This window comes from Pipra filicauda, unplaced genomic scaffold, assembly GCF_003945595.2.
Source record: "Pipra filicauda isolate LSUMZ 115617 unplaced genomic scaffold, ASM394559v2 scaffold116_size3395265_pilon, whole genome shotgun sequence".
NCBI classification, from domain to species: Eukaryota; Metazoa; Chordata; class Aves; order Passeriformes; family Pipridae; genus Pipra; species Pipra filicauda.
This window is the reverse complement of record NW_024103618.1, coordinates 19,479-45,903: the sequence shown is the minus strand read 5'-3', so window position 1 is coordinate 45,903 and position 26,425 is coordinate 19,479. Positions and strand designations below refer to the sequence as shown.

The 26,425-nt window shown below is 37.6% G+C and overlaps 2 protein-coding genes across 4 annotated transcripts in view; one reads left to right on the top strand and one right to left on the bottom strand.

Moving 5' to 3' along the window:
• The window catches only part of ATP8A1 (ATPase phospholipid transporting 8A1), a 115,453-nt gene extending 101,894 nt beyond the window's left edge, over window positions 1-13,559 (top strand). For all 3 annotated transcript variants that reach the window (XM_027722574.2, XM_027722576.2, XM_027722575.2), the window contains 4 exons: window positions 1,310-1,398; window positions 1,804-1,896; window positions 8,689-8,780; window positions 9,084-13,559. In XM_027722574.2, the coding sequence (XP_027578375.1) occupies window positions 1,310-1,398; window positions 1,804-1,896; window positions 8,689-8,780; window positions 9,084-9,181 (372 nt within the window). In that variant the 3' untranslated portion in view covers window positions 9,182-13,559. The remainder of the gene's footprint in view (window positions 1-1,309; window positions 1,399-1,803; window positions 1,897-8,688; window positions 8,781-9,083) is intronic.
• Window positions 13,560-17,408: 3,849 nt separating this feature from the next.
• SHISA3 (shisa family member 3) lies at window positions 17,409-19,974 on the bottom strand. The gene is made up of 2 exons (XM_027722578.2): window positions 19,674-19,974; window positions 17,409-18,789 (listed from the first exon to the last, which is right to left on the bottom strand). The coding sequence occupies exons 1-2, from the start codon at window positions 19,972-19,974 to the stop codon at window positions 18,338-18,340; spliced, it is 753 nt and encodes a 250-aa protein (XP_027578379.1). The 3' UTR covers window positions 17,409-18,337.
• Between the last annotated feature and the right edge of the window lie 6,451 nt (window positions 19,975-26,425).

The following is a 26,425-nucleotide window of genomic DNA, read 5'->3' as shown; positions in this document are numbered from 1 at the left end:
TTTTGGTTTAAAATACAATTTAATGCTTTCCAAAGTATCAGTGTCAGTAGGAATTTGAATACAAAACCAAGATAAATATAACTTATATGAGAATTAGGGTTTTTTTCCGAAAATAATTCACTTCTGTTTTCACATATCTACCTATAAAGTATCATTCTAAAATGTTCACATATGCATGTTAAGAAATTAGACTTCAGCTGCTGCAAGCTACTCGCATTTGTCTTCTAATAAAAACTAGTAAAATTTCAGCTTTTATATTTTAGTTGCGTCCTGAGTTTTAACCCTTGAAAGAAATTAGTCTCCAAGTAATAAAATAAAGGATTTAAAAGGATATTGTTGTGCAGCACTGTTACTTTTAACCTCTGTACAATCTAATTACATTATAAAGGTATTTTTAATACTGACTGCAAAACAAATTTCCAGTAGTATGCTTCGTTAAGTATTTATCACAATCCTTGCATCCATAATATTATTATGTAGGCACTTGAGCGTGAGTTACAGGCGTAAATACCTTTTTTCCTTTGCTGTGTATATGTTGTGATGTTTGGTTTGGCTTTTTAGTGTGTTTTAGTTTTTAGTATGTCTACAGACCAAGTTATGAACAAAAGAAATTCCTATGTATTATATAAAGCAGTGTATAAAAAAAATACACAACTAAAAATAATTATATGGTTTTCAAATATCTCACCATGTATTAATGTGTTAGATCTTCATTTAACGATATGTTGCATGCTCTTGTAGTTACATAAATGGTTATTTTCTTATTTCTCATTTTTAAGGAATCTGTTTAACAGGAGTCTGTGGCAGTGTGGTACAGCGAGTTCTGTGGGATATAACTTTAATCCATCTTATATTGCAGAATGATTGTAACAGTGTCCAGTACCCATATGACGGGTCAGAAACAGTTACATCCTGTTGGGGTCACTTGCACATAGGAAATTGTGCTCATAATGTGTTGACAAAGTTTGAGGGGGGTGGATTTTTGATAAATCTGATTTTAATGGAAATGCCCATAATCAGCATAGTGGTATAGAGCAGCATTGTGGTGGAGTAGATTCCCCCATGCAAAGAGCTAAGCAGTGTATCTTTCTACCAGCTTATTAACATGAAATAGTGCTTACTATCTACTGGATTTCTGTTGCGACTCGGGATTTTAGAAAGGAGTTCAAGTTTTATTTCACATTAGACAGACCAGAACAGTTCATTTAAATTTGCTTTTGATAGCCTCAACAAAGTAATTGATATTTCTAAGATTTTTTTCCTAGTTCTTGTCATGACATCATCACATTTTGTGCATTTTTCCCTTCAGGCAGCGATGATGTTCAGCTCTGGAGTGTTTTGGATGGGACTTCTGTGTATACCTATGACAGCTTTACTTCTTGATATAGTGTACAAAGTGTGAGTACAGAAATGCTGAGGTTTACAGAAGAAAGTAGTGACCTTTAAATGTGTGTTCTAATTACTAATATAATAAAAAGAAATTAAGATCAATTCTGATGATTATATAAAATTGTTTTTCACCTTTTTTGTTTTTAAAAAAGTTTATTACAAATGTTATTACTATTTTAAATGTTTCTATAATTGTAATTTCTTATTAATAAATATTTTTTGTGTTTAATTTGCAAGAACAGCTGATAAAATACCTTCTTTAGATTTGTTTTTTTGATATTTCTTCCTGTAAAGCTTAGTTTTAAGTCTCGGAAAATGGATTTATAAATTGACTATTTATGTAAATGTTAAAACTGTCTGTTGTGCTTTCAAGAGAGTAAATCTGACAGTATTTACTTACATATATCCTTCCAGAGTAAAGAGAGCTACTTACAAGACACTGGTAGATGAAGTTCAGGAGTTGGAAGCAAAGTCTGAGGATCCTGGGGCAGTTGTGCATGGCAAAAGGTGCTGTAAAAATCTGTAGAACGTTATCTTTAAAAAAAAAAAAAACAGCTAAATATTTTAAGCCTTATACATATATCAAAGACAAAGGGTTATTTTTCAAAATCCATACGGACAAAAGGCATCTGTAAAGGGGCTTCAGGTCTACTGAGCCTCATGTTTTTTCATATGCTTACATGTAGGTTTTTACCTAAAGCTTTAACTGATGTGTTTCTTTGTAGCTGACTGTTTAGTTTCTAGTTATTAGGTATAGAAACTTGAGGTACGATTTTAATTTCGTCACTTTTTACTGTGTTAGCAATTAATACAAAATGAGTTTAAACCTGTATTATTCACTAGTATAGTCATAAATTGGGCATAAGCACAAAAGAAAAATTAAATTTTTATAAAACCTGCTTGGTAGCATAGGGACAGACAACAAATCTGTCTCGGGTTTTCTGAAACTGAATATAATAACCTGGCTTTGTATGTTATGCCAGTCCAGAGCTAACTAATTTGACTAACCTATATGAGGTAAGAAAGATTTTTAACTTAAGACTCCACAAGAATTCCCTTGTTACATCCTCCTTCATGGACCAAGCAGGTAATTTGAAAAGGGAGTAGGTAAAACTGAACAATTGGACATTTTCTATGTGCAAACTCAGCATAAAGGTGTGCACTCACTAAAATACTCCAGACTTTTTAACCCTAGCTGAACTCGTAGCAAGCGCTTGCTGAATGGAGTATGAGATGACAAAACTCCCCTCTCCCCCCCCTTCCAATTCATTAGTGCCATTTGGCTGAACTAGAGCTTTCTTTCCTTGTCTTCATTTTCATGAGTTTTGTGAAGTCTAAAAAAAAGCCAAAACTGCTGATACTTGATTTTCCTGTTCTTTCTTTCCTTTGGACTGCTGTTCTTTTAGTATCTTCATGGCAAAGGGCTTAGCCAAGGAGGCTTTTTTCCTACCAGAAAAAACACCAACAGTCATTTCTTTTATTCTAGGTTCAATTTTCAGAAAGTACCTTTTGTTCATAAAGATACTTTAGTTCCCTTTCTCCTTCAATCTTACTTTATCCCTCCTCCAGTTCAGTGGGAATTAAACTAGGATTTACCAGGTTGAGATCAAATTACATCAGATACCAAGGTGATAACCACCATTTCTAATGGGGGAATATCCAGCTTGTGTGAGTGTTTCACAAGAAATATTTTGCCTCTAGTTGTGTTCTTCTCCCCCGGTAACATATACGAGTTCCAGGGGAGATGCCGAGAGACCTGGGAGCTTATCCCACCACTCGTGGAACACCTAGTCTAGTGTGGTGGGTTACATAAGAGGACATACCTGCATACAGTCTCCCATCAGGCTCTATATGCTGTCTTTGTAGCAGCAGCTTCAGACTGGAAGTACTGCAAAACCCCCCTAGTTGATGGCAATTCCTACTTCGAGCCTACTTTTTCTTCATCACTGCAAGACCCAACTAGTGCTTGCAAGAGTAAGTTCTCTTATCTTTAAAGGTGATCTAAATTGATTATTAGGGATCCTTTTCTCCAGTGACAGTGCTCATTTAGGGAGATTCAGGGCAAGATTTTCCTCCAGATTAACCAAGTCATATATCAATGCGCTGAGCTTTGAGCCAGAAGCAATGTATACTGCATATTTATTTGCAAAGAGCAAAAGTTGTAAAAGAATGAATTGCAGAAAAGAAAGCAGACATTAGTACTAGATAGTGATCAAATGGGAACATGTTGTGGATGTAGAAAAAAGTAAGGTAATGTACCTTTTTAGTATTCCATACCTGCATTCCCAAATTAAGCTACTTTAAGTGCAGTTGTCTTGGCAGCATGCTTTTCCTTCATCCTATGTATAGCATGTCTTCCAAATCCCTTCTTATATAGGTAAAATGAACTTGGTGTTTTCACCACTGTTTTTATAATTAGGTTTTTATCTCACAATTAAGTAGGTATGAGGGCTCCATGAGGGTTTTTTAGTTACCTTCCAGAATGTCTTTCTTAGATCTATTCATTCTCCACAAAGTTATTTTTAGACCTATACTTTTGAAGGATACAAACATCAAACATCAACATTGGTGCAAATCAGCAGATGCTACACAACTTAATATTTCTTAAGGGTTTATTCCCTCCATTTTTAAAAATTATATCTAAATTCAGGTAATAGAGTCAAAACTTCACTTTTTATGGAGAAACGATTCTTTGTTAAAGAAATGGTCTGATGAAGTGACTTGCTTGCATCTTCAAAAATTTGATTGAACTTTTGTAAACATTTTTGAGTTTCCTAAATTATAGAAGCCTAGATGAACTAGTTACTAGCGCATAGTAAGTAGTTAAACTGGTAAGGAATGTCCCCTACATCTGTTTTAAATATGTACATGCAACTTTTTTATTCAAGCTGTCGTGCTTTTCATGCAAGAACAAATAGTCATTTTTTTACAAACTTACTATGTATTCTTCAGGACCAGATATTTTTCCTGTGTGCATATCTCTGGAAGAACTTTTTTCTGTTGTAGCAGAAGGGATTTGTTCTCATAAAATGCCAAAATAACCTAAGAAGATCACTGCTTGATTAAGAGGTAACTGGAAATAGTGGGAAAGATAACTCGGAAACTTTTCCACTCTGACTATTCCCATCTTAAAAATTCTACAACACAAAATAAGAGGCTTAGCTTCCATAAATAACAGGTCAGGATTTTTCTGTTGGCTAGTTGCTGTAATCAGTCAGTATCTGAGTGTTATACTTAGAAGGGGGCCTATAAGAAAGCCGGAGAGGGACATTTTATAAGGGCATGTAGTGATAGGACAAGGGAGAATGGCTTTATACTGAAAGAGAGTAGGTTTAGATTAGATATTAGGAAGAAATTCTTTACTGTGAGGGTGATCAGGCAGTGGAACAGGTTGCTCATACAAGTTGCACCAATCCCATCCCCGGAAGTGTCCAAGACCAAGACAGATGGGGCTCTGAGCAACCTAGTGGAAGGTCTAGTGGAAGGGGATTTGGAACTAGATGATCTTCAAGGTCCCTTTCAACACAAACAATTATACAATTCTATCAATTATATTATTGTTAATTTTTTTGCTGTTTTTTCAGCTAGAATATATTTGTTGCACATTTTTTAGAACTGTGTTGACCTCATATTGCATGCATTTAAATACAGCTAAGATTGTAAGGCTTTAAGTTTTGGTGTCTTCCTATCAAAGAATCTTAGGATTGGAATTTTCTATTTAAATTGTAAATTTCCACTTCCAGTTGTTTTCTGAAAATTAGGATAAAAATTGACATTTACATTGAAATAATTTAAAATATTGTTCTTCGAATATTTTTATTGCATTTTAGCATGTGCTCTAAAACTAGGACATGATAATACAGTCTCAGAATATGACATCCCTTGTGTTTTTACAGTGATGATTTGAAAAGGTATTTAAAACATAATCATCAAAGGCTTAGGAAGAGCATTGCTATCATATCTTACCGTTTCAGTGTAAGGATGTTTAGTGAGATTTTTCCCCAAAACTGTCCAAAAGTACTTAATTCAGTTCTTCTGTAGACAAGACATTAAAATTTGGTTTATCCCATATATTTGTCAGTTAAGTAAGAATATTATCTTGAGCAAGAAGGTGCGAATTTTGCACAGCCACTTTTCCAACAGAAAGTAAACTTTCAGTTTGGCATACTGTTGACTTGAGGGTGCCTCGACAGCATAAGTAATAGAGCAGCTTCAGTGGATGAACAAATTTGTGCCACAATGAGTGGAATTTCTATCACTGGAGCCATTGTAATGAAATGCTACTAAGCCAGTTCTACTTAAAATTGAAATGACTAAGGTAAAAAGATACTTTTTTGTATATAAACCATTGTTCAAAAAGGTTTTTTTCTGGTAACATATATAATGCTTAAGCAGAAACAACAGTATTAATACTTACTACAAAAATATTTCTATTGTGTTGAATACTACATGGACTAACACTAACATGAATAGCAGTTCAAAATTGTGGAAATGTCTTTAGAGATATATACTGCAAATGCTGCATCATAGAATCATTGTTTTTAATTCAGATCACTTAGAAATTATTTTTAGACCTGATAAGTGATTGGTCAGGTATACATATAGTATTTTTTTTTCTATAAATGTGATTAATTACCTGTAAAGGTATACATTTCATGTTCAAAAATAGTTAATATTCTGCTTGTCCATATAGGTACACACAATGAGCATAAGGGATTTAGTTAATATGATCTATCATTAGTTAATTATGAAACCATGTTTTCTGAGCTTCACGTGTAGATATTTAAATAGTCTTTTGAATGGCAAGGGTGATTCATAATAGAGAGCCCACAGGATTTCAAGTATAGAAAAAGAGTAGAATTTAATACCTGGATAGCTGGAAGCATTTTTCTTTTCCCAAGTGTATTTTGCACTTATTTTGTATTTTCTGTACCAGCAATCAGATCTGTTCAGTGGAAACTTCATTATACATAAACTAAGACACGCATACTTCATGATCATGTAAACTTAAGGTGATATTTTCACTGCTTAGCATTTAAGCAATCTGAACATTTCACTCTGGAACACAAGGAAAGAATGATCATTCCAAAAATGCTACAGTAGGCCTGGTATGTTTTTAATAAAATATTTTTTTTATTAGAAAATAACACCTGTCAAAACAAGCATTTCATAGAAATTTGCTGATTTCAACTCACATTATGAAGGGTTTCACAGATGTATTGCAAAGGAGATACAGCTGATAACTGTATCTAAGTATTTGCAGTCTTCCACCTCTTTGACCTCCAATCTTACATGAAGTTATTGATTTATGTATTCACTCTCTGTATCCTTGTGGTTTAAATTTCAGTCCTTAATTTTTTATTAATGTTGTCACTTTAACAGCAGCTCTGAACTAAAAAGGAAGGCTCCTACACAGCCTAGAGGAGCAATGAGAATGGAAAAAAAAATCCCCAGAGAGCTAACTTTGAAAAACACTGAGAGTAAGATGTGTCCCAGTACTTCAGCCTCTCTATTCTTGGTTCAGTCAGCAGATGCTGACTACTTTCCTGGTATTGGTACTTAATTCCTTTTTTACAAGGAAGTCTCATTCCATCTTTTCATTCAAAACATGGCAGCAGAAGCAGTTTCCCCTGCCTGTTCCCTTACCCTGTAGATTTTGCAGTTAGGATTTCTCTATGGGTGTGGAAATAGTAGATCTGTTTTCCTTTTCCAACTTAGAAAAGCCAGGCTTTCACCTCCTGGTATATGCTTTAACCACCAGGCTGGAAAGGAACAGAAAAGGGAGCTAAACCATTAGTCCCTCCAGCTTAACCAGTGGTTCAGCTTCATATATAAGTATATACTCACTGAAGAAAGAACGAGCCTTTCTAATTTAATGGTTTGAATGGTAATCTAATGAGGAAAGCAATCTAGTTTCATTCCTTGTACCACTTAGTCTGGTTGATAGCCTGGGAAGGTAAGTCTGTTGAGCTAATTGACAAGAATATTAAAAAGTAATTTGAGTAATCAAAACTTGGTAACATAAGGTATGTGAAATTTGTTTTACTTACTACATCCTTACACAAGAGACAGCTTTGGTAATCTAGCAAAACCGTAACGAAATCAAATCACTGTATACTCAGAATAAACATAAGATACTTCTTTTTTTTTAATTGAACTGATTTTTAGACCAGTTCATGTGGAGACAGGCTAGATTTTTCAGCATTTGAAGTGTTTAAATGATGGATAAGTATTTCTCTGAAACACATGATCTAATTCACAGTGAATATCAAATCTAGAGGAAGACGTTGAAGGGTTTGTGTGAGGGGTTTTTTAATATAGTCCCTTGCACATATTTAATATGTTATCAAAATTGTAGATTTTGAAAGCTTTGTGAGCTATGGCTAGTCCACCTGTTATTTATTTAGTAATGTGGGTTTCTGTTTAAGAGAACTTTAGATGTAAGAAAGACGGACAGTAAGGAAACCCAGTACTTTGCTACTCTGTTCACTACAGTTTGCAGCATTTAGCTGATGCGTGACTCTCGATTTAAAAAATGTTTAATACCCCTGCTTTCCAGTTGGGCTGGAATGGAGAGTCACTTGGGTCACACTAAAGCACAATAAACATATAACACAACAAACTCAGTAGTGCTGGGAAGGAAGGAGATGGGCTGAGGTAGTCAACCTTAGCAGTAATAGTAGTCTGTTATTTGGGTATGATCTCCAGAAGAACACCTTCTAGAGTTTCCTAGGGAATATGTCCTGCTAGAACACTTTTCATGGAAATAATATTTTTCTGTACATGCAGCTGATGACCATGAATGTGACTTTTCCTCCATCTTCTTTTCCCATCCCTTTGTGGTACTGTGTGAGTAGAGGCTAGGAGCACTCTCTGTGTTAGAAAAAGGAAGACTAACTCAGCCTGGCACTAATCAAGCCATGATACATCAAGGAAGACAGTGCCTTCCCTTCACATTGTGTGTTTCTAAAGGAGTCATGCTGAAAGCTTTACAGTATTCATTTATTTGTGTTGTTAGCGCACAGCAATGTTCCAAACAGATATTTTATATTTTGTATATTTTCAAACAGATATTTTGATATCACTATATTGTGACAAGTAAAATCATTACCAGGGATCTGGACTTAATAATCTGTCCTTACACACGCTTTTAATCATCATCTACATAATTCATCAGGCGCAATTTAAAAAGGAAAAGAATGGACACTTTTCACTTAATAATTCATTCCCATTGAACAGACTCAAAGGAATAGTGTAATTAGTAAGTAAATATTTTTCACGTGTCCACTTTCTTTCTAGCTTAACTGAAAGAGCACAGCTACTGAAGAACGTTTTTAAGAAGAACCATGTGAACTTGTATCGCTCTGACTCTTTGCAGCAAAACTTGCTTCGTAAGTGTTCACTGACAAAAATTAATATCCAATAACACAGAAGTAAAGTTCTACCTTTTACTGCATTTATTTATAGTAAAGATGCAGTATCCTAAACTCATTAGACCAAGTTCTTTGCCTGTTGTTAGTTTCTCTTTATTCCTAAGATCATGCACAGTTTTTTTCTGCTATTTTATAAGTGAAAAATTGTGTAAGAAATGGCATGGGTTTCTACTAATTGCTGAAAAGAGGTTGACCTTTGTTGTTTTTATTAAAGCTTTAAGAAAAACCTTAATTGGTTTTTATTTTCCTTTATATCTGCAGATGGCTACGCCTTCTCTCAAGATGAAAATGGAATAGTTTCCCAGTCTGAAGTAATAAGAGCTTATGATACCACAAAGCAAAGGCCTGAGGAATGGTGAAGGAACACAGCTCGAGATTTAGGCCTTAGTACTTAGTTTTGTGAGACAGGCTACTAGATCTTTGCTGGGAGCTGTGACTATGGCCCAGTTATCAGAGATTGAAAGATCTATGATGGTCTTGTTCCATAAAGTTTGGATTTGTGTATTCAGTAGACATAAGCACTGTGCAACTATACTGTAAAACACCATCTCTAAATTTTTTAACAAGTACTTGCTTAGTCTTTGTAAACAGATTGGAATTTACCTTGTATCTTGCCAGCTTGCTTATTTTACAATGAAGTTGAATCAATACTGGTCATATACTAGAAAGGCAAAGGTCAGATTGCTAAACATACCTTACACTGACAGATCAGTTAGCATCTGTGAAGGTTTTTAAGTGTTAATATATTTAAATACAGTTGATAATAAGCCTTTGATTTCAACAAGTGCTGGAAAAAAAGTATCTTAATGGTGTTAATTCACCTTCTTTAAGAAAGATTTTGAGATGTTCCTAGATGTTTGTGTCAAACTAACCTAAAAACATTTGCCAAAGAAATTCCATAAATGTTTTCTGTTGTTAGAAATAATTTGAAAAGAAATTATTTCCAGTCCTGATCTCAGAACTGCATGCTTGATTCTCCACACTTGAGGAGAAAGTACAGTGAGTCTAATTTGAATGGCCTTTATGGCATTTGTTTTCAAAACTGCAAGTCTTTGCACCTTTGGCCTTATACAAGCTTTCCCCTTATTTTCATTAATATTGCTTATGTTGAATATGGCTGCCAACTTGTACACATTTTTTTCAATTTTTAAGAATTGCTCTGCCTTACTTCTCTTTAGCAAACAATTATTTTTGTGATGCTTAGTTGTATCTGCTTATACTGCAGGTTCAAAAGAAAGTTCGTTTTAACTTATTTTTTAAAATTAATCAAATTTTCAACATTTTTATACTAAGATTATTTTAAATGCATACATTGAAATACAGAGCAAAGCATGCCCTTCGCTAGTCTTTGGTATGTACTGATTTATTTGCACTAAAATCACTTCTTATGAAGGTGTGAAATACTTTGCAGCAGTCTCTTTACAACTTATTGGTCATGCAGAATACCTATATACTCTCACCTTTAATTAAAAATAGAGATGAAGTGACTGCAGAAAAAGATATACACCTGGTATAAGAAGAAAAAAAGAGGGATGAGAACATTATGATACATTGGTATTTCTCAGCTTAACACCCAGCAACCATCAGGTTTCAAACTAAGAAAAGCTACTGGAACTTCAAAATTTACTTAAGTCTTGCAACTTTTTAGTCCATGTTTAATTCTGGGTTTAAAAGCCATCATAATTACATTTAAAATAAAATTTTCTATAGTAGCAGTTGGTTTTATTTTTAATTATATTTCTGTGCATTACATAGGAATTATGTCTTTTTTTCTTTCAATGGAGATCAATTAGATGGAAAAGCAGAACAACTATATCCCCAGTGATCTGTTAAAGTAAATATTTCCTCTTTGCTCTCCAAATTGTCCACTTTCAAGTTAGAAATAACAAGTCATCCAGTCCTATCTTTTCTCTGCCCTCTTTCATTCCTTCATACACTTACTAAAGGTGACTTTACCTCCTTGCCTTTCATCTAGCTAGACACCTAACATATCATTTATTGCACTCTCCAAGTTTCTTATGCTCCATTCTAAGAGAAACTTAAAAATACACATGGAAAGCCCAACAAAAGTCACTGTTGGAAAGTACATATTTAGGAAGGTGTATCAATGGGAAGGCAGTCTGCATTTCATATGCATGTTATGCAATGTCTTCCTCTCACTTTCCCGGAGTGATCTTTAAACAGAAAACAGAAGACACAGGGACAAAGGGAACGTATCCCACTAGAAACAGTACTGCCAGTCAGTCATGCAGATAAGAGCTGCCTTCAGAAAAGCCATTTCAGGCATAGATAAATAGATGGATCAATATGGGAGGGCCAAATCACTTGACCTAAGGCAAGAAAAAATTTGGGGGCATGCCCCTTTCCTAAAATGGGGTTCCCTGTTTTCTATCATCCAAGGGACAATGACCAACTTAAAAACATTTCTGAAATTAACCATGACGCTCCTTTATAATCTTTCAATGTACTTAACTCATATAAAATGACTCAATCCATACATACTCTCTTTAGTAGTAATTTTTTTTCTGTTCTAAATGGCTTACTTGCTGATTTTTCAGAAAACGACATGACAACTAAAATACTTTGTAAAATATTTACAATGAGATATTTACATAATCTTATTTATCCTATTAAATAAAATTCTGTCTTACTATTGTAATACAGTTTGAAGAAAATAACACACAATATATCTCCAGTTAACTATCTTAAAAAGGAAGAGTGACTGAAACAGCTCTAATATCCTAAATTTAAAATATCATTTAAGGTTTTTAAGATAGTCTTAACACAGCATTTCATCCTTATACCTTTGCCGAATTTAAAGTAGTATTTCATAAAGTGCATTTTTTTGTTTTTATTACTTCTGATGAGGTTTTTCTCCTGTCTCTATATTTTTTATGATAATTAGTGGTTGAAAGATACCACTTCTTAAAAATAGCAAAAAAAACAGATGTGGCAAAAATTGTGGGCTTTGATTGCTCATACAATTCCATTTTAAAATATAAGATTATCTTAGCTATGTGTGCCCATTTTTAAATCAGGTCAAGTATACAAAATGCACCTTATTTTCATGTTAAATAGACAGTAATATAATCTATTACCATCCTGTTAGTACATCTTACCTTTGTTAAAATAGGAGGATTATGCTGATGTTTGTTTAAAGAAAAAAAAAAACAATTTAGGCAAAAATGCTCCAAACAATGCCTTTGTTATTATTGTTTGAAAATCCGAATGTGCATTAAATATAGAATTCACATGGACACTTCCATCTGTTTCATGTGCACTGCAAGTTAGTATTAAAAATTTCCATCTAAAAATTGAACCAGTGCCACTTAAAAATCGGGTATCTTATATAAATACTGTTGCTTGATTATTTTTAAATATATACATATATATATATATAATTATTCGAAAGAGAAGTAACTGGAAACAGATTTTGACAAACTTATCGATAATTTGTATTTGGAATTTTTTCTTGCCATTTCTTAATTTTACACATATTTTTGCAAAGCAGTTTCAACAGATTTATACTTAGTCATCATTCTATTTGTATAAAATGATAAATAAAATATTTTGCAACACTAAGAGATAGCTGAAGATTCCTATACGTCCACATGCATCCATAAAATTCACCATGTTACAAAGATGAGCATTAAGTGTCTTAAGACTTCTGTCATGACATCTGAACCCATCTTGAATTATGAGTAATTTGGCACATGTGATAAATTTAAGGAGAGAAGTTTTTTCCCTTTTTTTCTTCTGTGTTGTGTAAAAGCACTTGTAGTTCTGATGAATTTATCATTCTGTCTGCATGAGGCACTATATCTAAATGTGTTCTGAGGCAATGCATGGTGGTTGTTGATTCCTGGTTTTTAATGCCTTCGTTAAAAGTCTGCTCATAATATATCGAGAAGCTAGCGCTATTTAAGCAAATGAGTTTGTCAGTTCAGCTCCTTGGTACTGGATGTTTTCACTGGTAACAAAACTCAACAAGTGACTTTCTCCTTCCTCCCCCCCGCCCTCACTTCCCCAGTTTCCTCGCTGTTAACCAATAGATCTTTATTAAACAAAGGAATATTTTAGCATTCCAAACCTGGTTCCTGCTTATGCAAAGTGTTACTCACATAGGCTTCAACTGGACTGCCTGTCAGTATAAGCACTACTCATCTGAGCAATGATGTGCAAAGTTGGGTACTTTGGAGGGCTGATACTGAAATAAAAGTATATCTATGTGGAGTGTGATTTGTAATTGCAAAGCTGTGACCAGACGAGACTTTTTTTTAAATCATATTTTATGGTGTTTCTTTAATGTAGAATAGAAGCCATAAATGCATCGATATTGTTTTTCTACTTCAGTGTAATTTTTCGTTACAATTTTCAGTGTTTGATATGTGTATGAACCACTGCAGAAGCGGTCAGTCTGAAACAGCAGAATTTGCATTCAAGGTAAAGTGAGGTTTTACAGCTCCTCTAGGCCATTACTGCTGAAACTGTCATGGAAATTATGAAGCTGCATGAATGAAGATTTTTTAACTCGGTGTTTATGGTAGTTTCTCAGGTTTAGTTTTAAGTGGATGTTAAATGCACTGTTTTTTAAATAGTTCTTTTAGTAACACATTCAGTTCTATGCAGTGTTAAATGTCATTTGGCATTTGGTGAATGTGCATGTTTTGAACTGCAAATTTTAAATGTTTTGTCTTTTAATTGTTAAAAAATGAATAAACTTTGCCATTAAATTAAGAAGCTTTGTTGACTTGATTAGTTGGAAATGCTAGTGATTACTTTCAGAAGAAAATGTATCTTGTCACTCTTGGGTTTGAATTGTAAAAAATGGAACATACCAGAAATAGTATTACACAAATACCAAAGAGTTCTTATATTTATTAAGGTAAACTGAAAAGTAGAAAATTGTTTTAAGGTTTTTTGTGTTGGGGTTTTTTTTAAACATTTATTTTGAGATGTCTTTTTCAGTTGTCACGTGAAGTCCAGAAAAGGTTTAAAAAAAACCCAAACAAACGAGGAGCACTGGTATCTGCAATTTAGTGACTTCCAGCTGAGCCCTAATATACTCCGGTGGTAATACCATATTTTGAAAGAGAAGTATGCAGTACCAGAATGGTAAGAGTGGGAATAAGGAAACGTCACCTCCCTTTTCAGACGACAGTGATAAATACTCTATCCTTTGACTATGATAATAGTGGGTATTTTGTTCCTGTAACAGTGCCTGCCACTGAATAAATATCAATATATCCAAACCTAAACTAAGTTTTGGTTGTAGATAGGCGACTGATTCTTTATATATGCACTGGACAATGAATTTATTTTGTATTCTGTCCAAGCAGGTTTGATAACAGATCTTAGATGTTGCTGGTTTCACGAGACCCAGTCTTAGTGGCAAAGCTGGTTTAAGGATGTTCCACCTCGTGGTATGGCACCACCTCTAATACACTCGCAGTCATGGGGACATTGAAATTTTTCAGGTATAATGATCCAGGCTCCCTTTCAAATCCTTTTCCTCCTTTCTTATGGCAAACATTATTTTTAAACTAAAATCATTTCACTGACCTGATATACACTACAGCCCCCTGAATTTGCACAAGTCATAGATGAAAAGAACAAAAAGAACAGAAAGGCATTTCTTGTGCCTTCGCTAATGAAAACAGGATAGCATGGAATTATAGCCTCAATGTAACTGTGAGTCAAAGCCTGTTTACATGGGTATTGTGGAGCAGTAGCCACCTCAAAAGCAGACAACATCGTTCAGAGTAGTTCAAGTCCACACAGCACATCACAATAGGCAGTAAAACAGCACTGAAAACAGACTTCATCTCCTTGGTGTTGCTGTCAAGCTGTAACTGAACAGTAATGGCAAAATAATTTTGAAATTGTCACTTTGTTTTTTAAATTCAAGTGGGATTAGTACAACAAATAATCCATGAGTTTGCATAGCCGTGTACTATACTGCTTACCTAGTTTCAAAAATCCTTCAGACATTCTTGCAAGTACTTGTAATGTTTATCCTAGCACTGGAGAGTCTTGTTACATTTTGGAGATACCTGCTTAAGAATACCAAAGTGTAGAAACACAAAACAAATGGCATGTCGCTATTATTTGTAATCCGCAGAAGACTTGAGTTTCATCTAAGTCATTACCAGGTAATGGCAAGCAAAGCATTTATTGCATCATGTATGAATGACATTTATTGTGTGAATATTCTTTCATTTTGATTTTAGATTGACATCACCCTAGTAAAAGGAGTATGAACTAACTCCAGAATTACAAAAGAAATAGTTAAATCTACTTTGTTAATGTGGCAGCAAAGTAAGTACTGCCTGTAAATGTTACTTCTGATAGCAAGCAATTGCTTTTGGTTCAAGCTTACATCCAGCCCTTCAAACTGTTTCATTAGTCATTAAAACCCTTACCAGAATGTCATTTTTGTTCTGTCTGAAAGTTTTAGGAAAATTTCCTGTTTCCTATAAATTGTAGGAGTATCTAGTGCCAATAGGTCCTTTTCATTAGGAAGGCAATTCAGCATTCTTGCCCACACACTGAATCAATCCATCTGGGTTGGAAACTACAGGCACAGGCAACAAGCATTTCCATCCATAGCCTGTATTCCGGCCACCTGCTTTTCTGTCCCTTTAGCTACTGTACTGTACCTACATGAACAGTAATAGATTCTTTTTAATTTACAGATTCTTTTTTGTCTATCCATTTGCAGATGGTGCATAATCCCCACCTCACCTGCATCACAGGTAACCCAGTACAGCTATTTTAATTACACATGATCTTTCCCACCCTTACAACATCATCTGCAGGACTTACTGCACTCTGGCTACTGATCTGTGAAGTAGTTAGCACGCTGAAGTATTAGCAGGCTTATCTAAGTCTGATTCGATGAAATTATTCCTGTGTGTCAAGTTTTTCAAGCATTTTATGAGAACAAACCCATTATTCAGCATCAGGGGAAGAACGGAAGTGGCTCAGACGTGTCTTCCTTGCTAGACTGAGTTTCACTCCAAATGGCAGACTTCACAGCCTCTCCTTGGGCTGAATAATCATTACAGTCTAAAGCTGTATGCAAGTGTATCAAAAACTGTCCCTATATTAAAACTCTGACTGCAGAGCCCACTGAGATTGTTGCAGTGAAGCAGCCTGGCCTGTTCGGTGTACAGCACCGAATGGAAATGGGCAGTGACTGAGCCTAACTCATTACTATCTTTGCTGCGTACAGCCTATCTTTGATGAAAACACTGAATTTCAGCCACTCACCACCTGTGTCAGTTCCTTTGATGGCTTAATTATTCTTTAAAGGTAAATAAATTGCACCTTCTTAGTCAAAATTGATGAAGTGTCTGCTTCCCGAAGGGGTCTGTGTTGCCTTGGTTTACTAGATAGAGATTTTTACTAATTGGAGACTTACTATAAAGTCTTCATTATACTTGTAAAAAATCCAGTTTAATTGGTTTACTGTTTCTGCTGTATACAGGAATGGTCAGCAGATCTCACAGTATGCTTCCAAACAACAGGGCTGATACCTATTGCAATATTCAGTGATTTTTCAAAAAAGTTACTTGATGAACAGTCCCATATCTAGTAGCCATTCAAAATATGTGGGGAGAGTCCTATGAAACATCATAGGTGACCAAAAATTTACCTGCCCTTGAAGCTTGTTTCTAAAATAAAATTGCAAGCCTGAACACTTACCCTTCAATTAACTTCCCAAGTGCTTAAAATCTAATTTTTAGTAAAACATATACGAGACTGTATATCATGATTTAGGTTGTAATTAACAATTACAGCATTCAAGCTAAAGTCTATTACTTAAAACATCATTGTGTACAACTTGTCTTTCTGCTTAGAAACTGCATTACCAGCAGTAACGTCTGTTGGATTGTAATGTTAATTGTGCAATAAAAAACATATTAAAAGGGTTATTTCAAAATATTTTTGTCGTAACTACTGATCACTAGATATTTGTTAGGAAAAAAAAGTATTCAACTCTTGAGGAAGAACCAATGAAGCTTTTCTAAAATGCTTGTAAGATAGGTCAGCTATAATGTACTTCAACAGATTCTATACACAGGGAGTTTAAGGCTGATAAAATAGGAAAGCTCAGCCTTTGATACTGTAGGTTCTGACCCACAGAATGACTTCGTTTGTTGACAAAAATAAGTATACAGAGAAGCCCTTTAATGACTGCATTTTTTTCATGTATATTTTACATTTGCTTACTACATGTGTTTGGTTTAGATGCTTTTTTTTCTTCTTCCATTTGGTTTGTTGGTTTACTTGGGTGAAGGAATGTAGAAGGGCAAACAAAATTTATTCCTAGTGCAGGACGTTTAGTCTAAAATAGCAACTAATCAGTGTCGTGTTCACCACAGCTGCATGTAAAATAATGAATCTATTAGTTTGCGATATAATCAGAATTTTATATTATATTAAATCTGCACAACAGGTGCAGCTGAAGATGTAAATCATTTTAAAAAGCAAAATAAGCTATTTTAACAGGAAAAAACATAGAGTAGATACACCAATCAGAGTCATCAAACACTACCAGTACAGAGTCATACAGATGACACAACATTTCAACCACACAGTTTATTGGTAATTTGTTTTGTGTGTGTGACTACTGAATAATTAGTGTTGTCAATGCTGTAAATACATTTTAAATTACAAGCTTGTCTTTACATTTTATACATGGCTAATTTTACAAAAAGAACTTCATGATCAGTCCAACTTACACCTTGCTGAGCAAAAAGCTGACAATAAATACTTCCTTCTGAAAAATGCTTTATGTAGAACACAATTCTTAGAAGTTATTGGTGATAATGCTGAATACATTCTGCTTCCCTTATAGGTAATTTGGCTACTTGAGACTGGCTTATTTTCAACTAGCCTAATTAGTACTAGTTTCATCTATCATAGTTAAAGTGTAGTATTACAAATATGCAGCGTAAGTTCAGGTATGTGTATTTTTTAAAAATCTGTGCATTTTGATATCTAATAAAATTCTTCCTTTTCATTGCTCATGGAAGTAGTAAGCAGTCAGCTGTTTCAGGTATCCTCTTTAGTAAGTATTACTTCTCTCTTCTCAGGCTTATTGCTGCTTTATAGAACTAGTCTGATTATTATCAGTGGAATGCAGCCACTGTTTGTTAACTAAGTTAACTGCATTTTACCCTAGTAAAATGTTATTTATTACACTGTGAAATGAGTACCTTTATCCCAAAATGGTTCTTTTACTTGTCTCTAAACACATTCTGCACAAATTAGGCCGAGCGATCAGAGCAGTCCATTTTTAGAGCAACAGTTTGGGATGTTTTACAGCTCATTTGTAAGTGTGATCCAAGTTTGGGAAATGCAATCCGAAGCGAGACCCTGCACTTTTCAAGGGCAACTCACCCACGGGAACAGTTCTGACTTCTACAGCCACACAGCACATCAGTGTGACACCCACCAGCAGCAGTCCCTCTGCTTCTGAAGGCTGTGTTACTTCTTCACAACTCTTTTCAGCTCTGAGTAAAATCAGAGCAGCTCTTCCCAGCCAGGGCAGGCTCTGGCTGGAGAGGATACCCAAAGTACGGTGGCGACACCAGAAATCCGGTTGGCTGGGTCAGGTGGACTGTGTGGGCTGTCTGGAAGCAGCCAGATGTGTACGGTGGAGGTGGTGATGCCACAAGGCACCCTGGCTCTGCCCGGGGGAAGGAGAACCTCCGAACTGAGCCGCCAGTTGAACTGGAACTTGTCGCGGTACTGGATTGCCTGGATGGTGTCCTGAAGCTGGTGGAGGCCAGGATCATGGGAAGAGCCTCGGTCTGATAGCTCCGCAGAGAAAATCGTATTGGTTGTGATGGTTGTTTAGGTCTCAAACATGTGCAACAATAAACAGCTACCAGCGAGCCCACAATAATGAAGGCAATAAATATTGATCCAACAATGAGGAATGGAACGTAGATTGGTTCTGGGAGAAGAAAGAAGAAGAAAAGCCGTGCAAATTAGTCGACTGAAATAATAGGTCTGCTGTATAGAAATATAAACTCCACAGCGTTTACAAAGCCGCCCATTTCAGTCCCACTAACACACTGAGCTGCTCAGAAGACAGAACTTTCCACCATTATCACTGAAACAAAATTAAAGTTTAAACCTTATAGGTTCCAGGGATATAAAAATTTCTTTCTTTTGACAGTTTTACTAGTTACCAAAGGTAAAAGCTGTTTATACCATGTTCTGCTTGCTGGTTCTTGGGCATTGCTCAAGAATCTCACTCCTGTCCTCCTCCCTCATTCCCCAGACCGTCGGGACTGTCTAATATAACACCTTGAATCTGCAGGCGAAGCTCAAATGCTGCAGATGCTGTTAAATCACTTCCATTCGAAAGGTGGAAGATAAGCGCAGAACGTCTGACTTGGGAAACCAGTCTCCGTGTGCGCTGCCGGATTCCTTTTGTTTGGGAAACTGATGGTCCCTCGCACGGTGGGGCTGTGCCTGCAGAGCACCACTCTCACCTCCGGGAGCAACAAAGTTAAACAGGCACAGCAAAGTTTGCCGATGCGAATATAAAATATAAGTGTGCCTTTCAGTCGAGATGCCTCCAGCAGCCGGTGCCCTCGGACCGCGGAGCTGACCCTCCCCTCTCGCACCCCGGGTGCCCGCTCTGTTTCCCGGCGCAGGGGCCGCTCCGCGGCCGCGCTCCCGGCGCCGCCGCCCCGTGCGCACCTGGAGCCGCGCCCGCCTCCTGCCCACCCGATGGGACGGGGCAGGGAGCCCCGGAGCCAGGCTCGGGCCGGGGGATGCTCCGTGGGGACCGGCTCCCGCCCGCCTCGGGACGCGCGGCCGGGCACTCACGGGCGGTGACTCCCGGGTCCGGGGGTTCCCGGTCGTTGGTGCAGCCGCCCTGCTCCAGGCGAGCCTCGGCGGCGGCGCAGCAATAGCGCAGCGCGCAGGAGCCGCAGCAGATGGTGGCGGCCGCCGTGTCGAAGCCCTCGGGGCACTGGAAGCCCTCATGGTAGCCGCCCTGCCCGTCTACCCATCCGTGGCAGTACTCGCCGCCGCCGGGCTGGCCCCCGCCGCCGCCGCCCAGCAGCCCCAGCAGGAGGCAGCGCAGCAGCAGCAGCGGCAGCGCCCGCCGCCGCCGCCGCCCCGCCATCTCCCCGCCGCCGCCGCCCCGCTGCCCGCCCGCCCCGACGGGGCGAGCAGGGGGCGGCCCCGGGTGCGGTGCGGGGCCTCCTGCGCCGCGTCCGGGGGCTGGGGGGCAGCTCCCCCCCAACACGCACACACCCGGCCCCCCCAGTCGCGCCCCCGCGGGGCCGCGCCTGCGTTCACCTGCCGCGGTCCCTGTCGCCTCCCGCGCCCTCCGCTCCCGCAACATGGCCCCGCACCTCGCTGTCCTCCCGACCCCCGGGCTGGGCCGGCCCCGCTCCTTACCTGTCGGTCGGATGGGGCTGGGCGCGGAGGGTTTGGGGCTGCAGCCAGGTCAGCCTTAGCGTTCTGGGGGCTTCTTCCTCTCGGCAGGCCCCGTGCCTGGCCTCGGCGCGAGACCGGCTGAGCTGGAGTGCGGGAATATTCCGTCCCGCACACCCAAACGTGCCCCTGCCTCCCCGCCAGCCTGACGCCGCGAAGCAGAAGGGTCTCCTGCACTGGCAGTTTATTAAAGCAGCCCTGTACTTCTAAGGGTTAAAAAACCAAGCACAGCGCACGACTTGTTGCAAGGACCCTTTGCTTTTTAACCTGTTTTCCTTCCTGGATACTTTTTACATTCAAAGACATAGCAGCATATTCCCAGAAGATTTATAGCCTCTTTAAGTCAAATGCGAGGCCCGTCACCTTTATTTTCCAAAGGGAGAGAGTGTGTGTGGGGCTGGGAAGGAGGGACACATCTGTTCATATGAGCATCCGATCCTTTTTCTTCTGGAAGAATAATTGCAAGTCACCAAGCAAAAACCACAAAAGGAGCTGCTTATTCATTTATCCTGGAGGAAAAAAAAATATTTTAAATTAACTGAGCAGATTTGGACTTCTGGTTCAAGCAAAGAAACATTTCTTAAAATGATGTCTCCCCTGTGTGCTATCTAAGAGGCACTCCTGCTCCAACGGTGAAAGTGCTTGCAAAACAAGCATTATATTAAAGCCATGCTGAACAAAAGAATTCATTTTTCCTGTATCTGAACTTCCTGCCATAATTTACCACTGAATATGAATATGTATATGTATATCAGAGTCTGACCACTTGTCCAACATTTTGAATGCCCATGTCACTAATTTCCAGAGTTGGCAAGTTTAGTGAAACAAAAGGAACAAAGTGTGCTGTGTACCAGCAATAAAACTGTGCGCCCAGAACCATCTATCAAGACATTAGACTTCTGGCCAACCCCTAAATACAGTCCACAAGCACAATATTTGTGTTTGTTTTTCTTTTAACTAATCTACTCTCTTCTTTTTTTTTCCTTCTGACCCTTTTTTCCCTATTTTGATTTCTTTAAGTGTAACCAGTACCACCAGATCAGAAAAGTAAACAAAAAATTTGTATAAATGAGAAATATTTTTCATGGCTATTTAACAGATATAGCTTTAGAAATAACAAAACTGGATTTTAAAGAAAAACGAATAGATTTTGAACGTGAAAATGTGATATTCTGTTCTCTTCTGCGTTTTCATTTTGAAACGATGATGTGAATTAAACTTTTACCGGCTGTCCTGACTACAAGTTCCTAGTTTTTATAAGCCAATGTTAAATATTAATATAGTTTTACATTTACTTCACTGTGGTTTTAGAGCAAACATAACCTTCATGGAATGTTTTAAAATGTATGGTTTTTAAAGGCCTAATCCAACTTCCAGGAAGGTCAAAAGGAATCTCTATGTTGACCAGGATGAGGCTTGGAACAGGAGCTCAGTAAGGTCTTCATGGTGCATTTAGCTGTCTCAGGTGCAGAGAACAGAGGGACAACAGAGCCGTCCTCTTAAATCTGCCACATTTGGTGGGAATCACTGAGTAAATATGTCACAACTCATATGTTGATTTTGTTAATTAATTCATCACCTTCCAAAAAAAAAAAAAAGTGGTCTGAAAAAAAACCTTCCGAGATATATATAAATATATATATATATATGTATATATACATACGCTTCAGATTTTAAGCTACTCTAGGAACTGCAGAGATATTGTTCTGAGGTGGGGGTGGGAAGGAAACTGAGGGGGATCCCAGTCCACAGACATCAGGAAGGTTTTGAGCTGGGTTTATTTCTCCTTACTTGTTCCATCTCTAATGCTTGGGTTGTTAGGCAGAGGCTACTCTCTGCTTCCCTCTTGTGTAAGGTAATGGCAGCTATACAGGGTCTCCTGCAAACGGGCACAATTAACATTCTCTTTATTTGAATCCCAAACTGCCCCATCCTGCAAGAAAAACCTGTAAGATTTTCTTAATTATTGGATTGTAACTGTGTGTGTGGTTGGTTTATTTTTGTATGGATAAATGGCATTTCAATCACTCAAGTGGAGTTATTTCACTTCTGCCAAATAAAAGTCAGAGGCACATTGCAGTACTGCTTCTGGAAATACTACCAACCTGGAAAACTTGGAGATACATGAGGAGTTTTCCTATCAACTGCTGAGGTCTTAACTGACTTCTCTGGTCTTACTCTTTGCTTCCTCTGAAATACTGATGCAGTTTACAGAATGTGCTGTGACTCTGGAGGAGATAAACGGGATTGTTCTGACCTAGACAGTCAAAAAGCCTTTGCTTTGCTTCCCTTTAGTAAAGGCTGCATCTGGACAACCTCATCCTTTAACATGCTAGCAGATTCATTTGCACCAATTTATGGCATTTGCTTTAAACTAAACCTGCAAATAATTAAGAATACAGGAATAACACTTGCAGACTGTTGATGAGCACCCTTCATCTGCAGTTTGAGGACACTGGGTGGCTCCAAGTTGCTCACTTTTGGACTGGGTAGTGTTCCTGCAAAGTACCTTTGCTAACTTTGCTTATTATTTATTCTTAGCTGAAGCCTTCCAGCTTCCAGATGATATGTCATCAACTTAATTATATCATGTTCATTTTGAATGAGAAATGCTGTTTTTAAAAGCTCATATAGTTAATGTTTTAACTGTTGTTGTTTATAAAGCTTAGTATTAGAACTAATGAAGTTGATATCATTCATGTAACAGGCAGAGAAGATAATTTCATTGTAGTTTAACATTTTATTATTTACCAGGCTTTTCTTACTGTCTCAACAGCAAACCTATGGGGAGAACACATTATAGTACTCCTAATTTGCCTCTGTGTAAGATCAAACAATTTTTCTTAAATGACTTCTGATCTCCCAAACACTTCTAAATAATGTCACACTTTTGTCTTGACTAGGGCAATGATAGATAAACTCAGCTTATATCTTGGTCATTTCACCCTGGCTCTTCATTAAATTTTGCTTTGAGTTTCGAAGAACAAAAGGGACAAGTTGAGTTACCAGCTTCTAAAAACAGCCTGGTGCAAGCAGATTTCCTTTTAAAAATAAAATCAAAATAATATACTATCTAAACTGTAAGCCCTTTAGCTACGTGAGTTGCTTCATCAAGCACATAAGGACTGCGTTGAATAAAATCCTGTATGCTGCTCTTTAAAATGATATCCTTATTCTTGGCTGGTTGAGAAAACACCCTTCCTGTAGCCGCTTTGCTGGGAGAGCCACCTGCCAGGCCACAGGCATCTATGTCACCTGCCAGGCCACACACATCTCCCAGACTGGAAGGGCTGGCAGGAGCACTGGGATGTGCCGCAGACTGAGCCGCACGTCCCAGAAAGGAGGCTCCAGCTGCATCTCTGCTCCTCCTCTGACTGCAGAGTCTCGTCCCATTGCCTATATCGGCAAATTAAGATGGACCCATGAATCCCATAAAGTGTGTTTTGGTTAACTGAATCAAGGCAAAACATGGTGCTTTTCTTCTTTCTTTTGCCTTACTTCTTTTTCACTATTCTTTTGTGTTTGGGAGGGAGGGATATTTCTGATCTGTTTTGGGTTGGGGGCGGCAGCTCTGACAGTCAACTTTTTATGATTTTTTTCTGGGATTTGACCAGCACTGCATGGTTTTCCACACCAGTCAGGAATATCATCATGTTTCTAGAAGTCTCTCAGGAATACTGGAGGGGTAAGGTTATGTGAGCCAGCTGTTAAAGGCAGCACCACTTACGTTTGCCCACAGGTAACCCATTGAGAAAGCAATTTTTGGAGACAAACACAGATGTCAGGCTATCTCAGCCTAATGACTGTCAAAGTGAGATTAATCATGCTTTAAGTGCCTTAGGGCTCACTCAAGAAGCAGAATGTTGGATTACTGGTATCCTGATCCATGTACACACATATCGCAGTAATGGTTGCTTATCTGAAATCCGTGGCACTGCTAGGTGGAGGAGTTAGGCTCAAACTTCAGAAATCATCATTCTCCTCCTAAGACACAAAGAGCAGAAGTTATTTTCAAGCCAGCAACGCAGACATCCCTATTCAAGGAATATATTATCCCGGCCAACGCCCACCTATCCTTCAGAAGATCACTCTTGCCTTACTCATGAGCTCTGTAGAGACCACATTATGAAAGATGAAGAGATTTGCTTACATACAATAACTTACATGCACTGAATGTATCTCTTCTGTACAACCACAGCGTGCTCTCTGTCTCTGCATCGAGGCACGCACAGAGCTGTTAGGAGTAGAAGAGCAAGGACAGATGTCTAGAAGCGATAGGAATTGGTGATCTTATGGGATGTGCAATCACCTTTACTTCACTCCAACTGTGCCTAAAAATAACCTGTCTTATGGCTACCAAACAAGGTTTTCTGAAGAGACGTTTAATTTTCTTTTAAACCAGAATTTCCTGTGCTTTTGAATTCAGAAACAAATTCTACAAGCAAAAATGCTCAATTCTAAAAAAATCCAATATGTAGTTACACCAACCACTAATAGAGCAAGAGCCAATACAAACCTGAAACAAAAAGTAAAAAATAAAGTGTAGAAGTGACTGTTCTGTTGTATTTCTAACAGCTGTTTTCAAAGCACTGAACACGGGGACATGTTTTGACAGCCAAAAAGAATTTGAAAAATGGTCACATTTTGACCACTGTTTCACCTGAAAACTGTTAATCAGTTGTAATTTGGCACATAGTTCCTTCTCTATAACTTGCAGAGAAAATAATGAATTATTGCTATTAAATAACTATGTTTTCTAACGATCTTAACTGCTGTAACCATTCTTAAACAGTGCCAAGCTCACCAGCTAGAGCTCGAGAGATCGGTATGCTATTGCCAGGCAATTCCCTAATCCCCCAAACAGTCATATTAATGGATAGTGCAACGAAAGGTCAGTCATATTAATGGATAGTGCAACGAAAGGTCAGAGGAGAGAGATAGCATCAGTCAGACCCTCTTGGTTCTGCAGCAGAGTGTGCATTTCTTTTTCCTTGCAACAGAATCAATGACCAAAAAAAAAGTGAAAGGATATGAGAGAACATGACGTTTGAGTGTACAAAAGCATAGAAAGAAAATGTGCTTATGAATGAAGACAACTGTTGGTTTTTTTCTCTCACACTGAGAAAAAAATACAAACATTCAACAAGAAAAGGTGAATACATACCAGTGCTTTTTTTCTTTTTCTCCAAAATAAATAATGCTGAATATGAGGGCACTGTTTCAGTGCTTAATTAACAGAGTGCCTAATAATCATATGCATAAGTTTATGCAGTTTCCTTTTTTGTTATTATGAAATGAAAGCATGAAAATAACTGACAGTTAATGAAAAAAGAAATCTCCAGATGGACTAGTTATAGAGTGATTTTAGCCTTAAGTAAGATGCATCCTTTACAGAACTAAGCAAGAGCTAGTTCTTTAGGCTATATTAATATCTACCACTAGTGTTTTGCTTATTACACATGAAAGTTGTACCCAAATAACTCATCAGCAAGGGTCTCTGGATCTAAAAGAATATTTCCTTTGTAGCACTAAACCTGGTAAACCAAACTGGTCCCTTGCACTTTAGCCATCAACAAATTAGATAATTTTATTAAATATTTTAATAGTGCAAACAGGAATTTTTTTAAAAATGCTTGTATTACTGCTGTTACAAATTTAATCTGGGCATTAAATAGCAGTTTTCCAATGCTAAAAACAGGGCCAAATTCTGCATCTTTGAATATGGGCGCATTCCCTCAATTCCTCTGGTTTAGGTCCTCCAAACCTGCTTCTTCAGGCTACATTTCACCCAGGTGAGAACCACCCATCCAGGTTTGCATTTATATCATTGCATGTTCTTAAAAGATAGTTGTGTTTTGTTCATTCATTGTATTTGTCCTGTCTTTGGTATGGCCTCTTAATACTTCCTACAAACAACAGATTTCCCAAAGTACTTAAGACATTTCACATCTGAAGAAATTAGCATTTGGTGACATAAATATTTTGCTAGTAATTTTTTTGATGGCAGATGAACATAGAGCAGTTGTCTTCATTAGGCTGTCCTTTTTTCTGAAATGATACAGAGAACTGGAAGTCCTATAAAGTGTCTAAATAGAACTCTGAATGTGCTCTTTAAATGGTATTACCCTGTATTTTCA

Bases quoted from the DNA above. Each gene is read 5' to 3' on its own strand.
- SHISA3 (XM_027722578.2), bottom strand. From the start codon at position 19,974: ATGGCGGGGCGGCGGCGGCGGCGGGCGCTGCCGCTGCTGCTGCTGCGC. The intron at 18,790-19,673 runs GTGAGTGCCCGG...TTCTTCTCCCAG, and splicing joins GGACCCGGGAGTCACCGCCC to AACCAATCTACGTTCCATTC.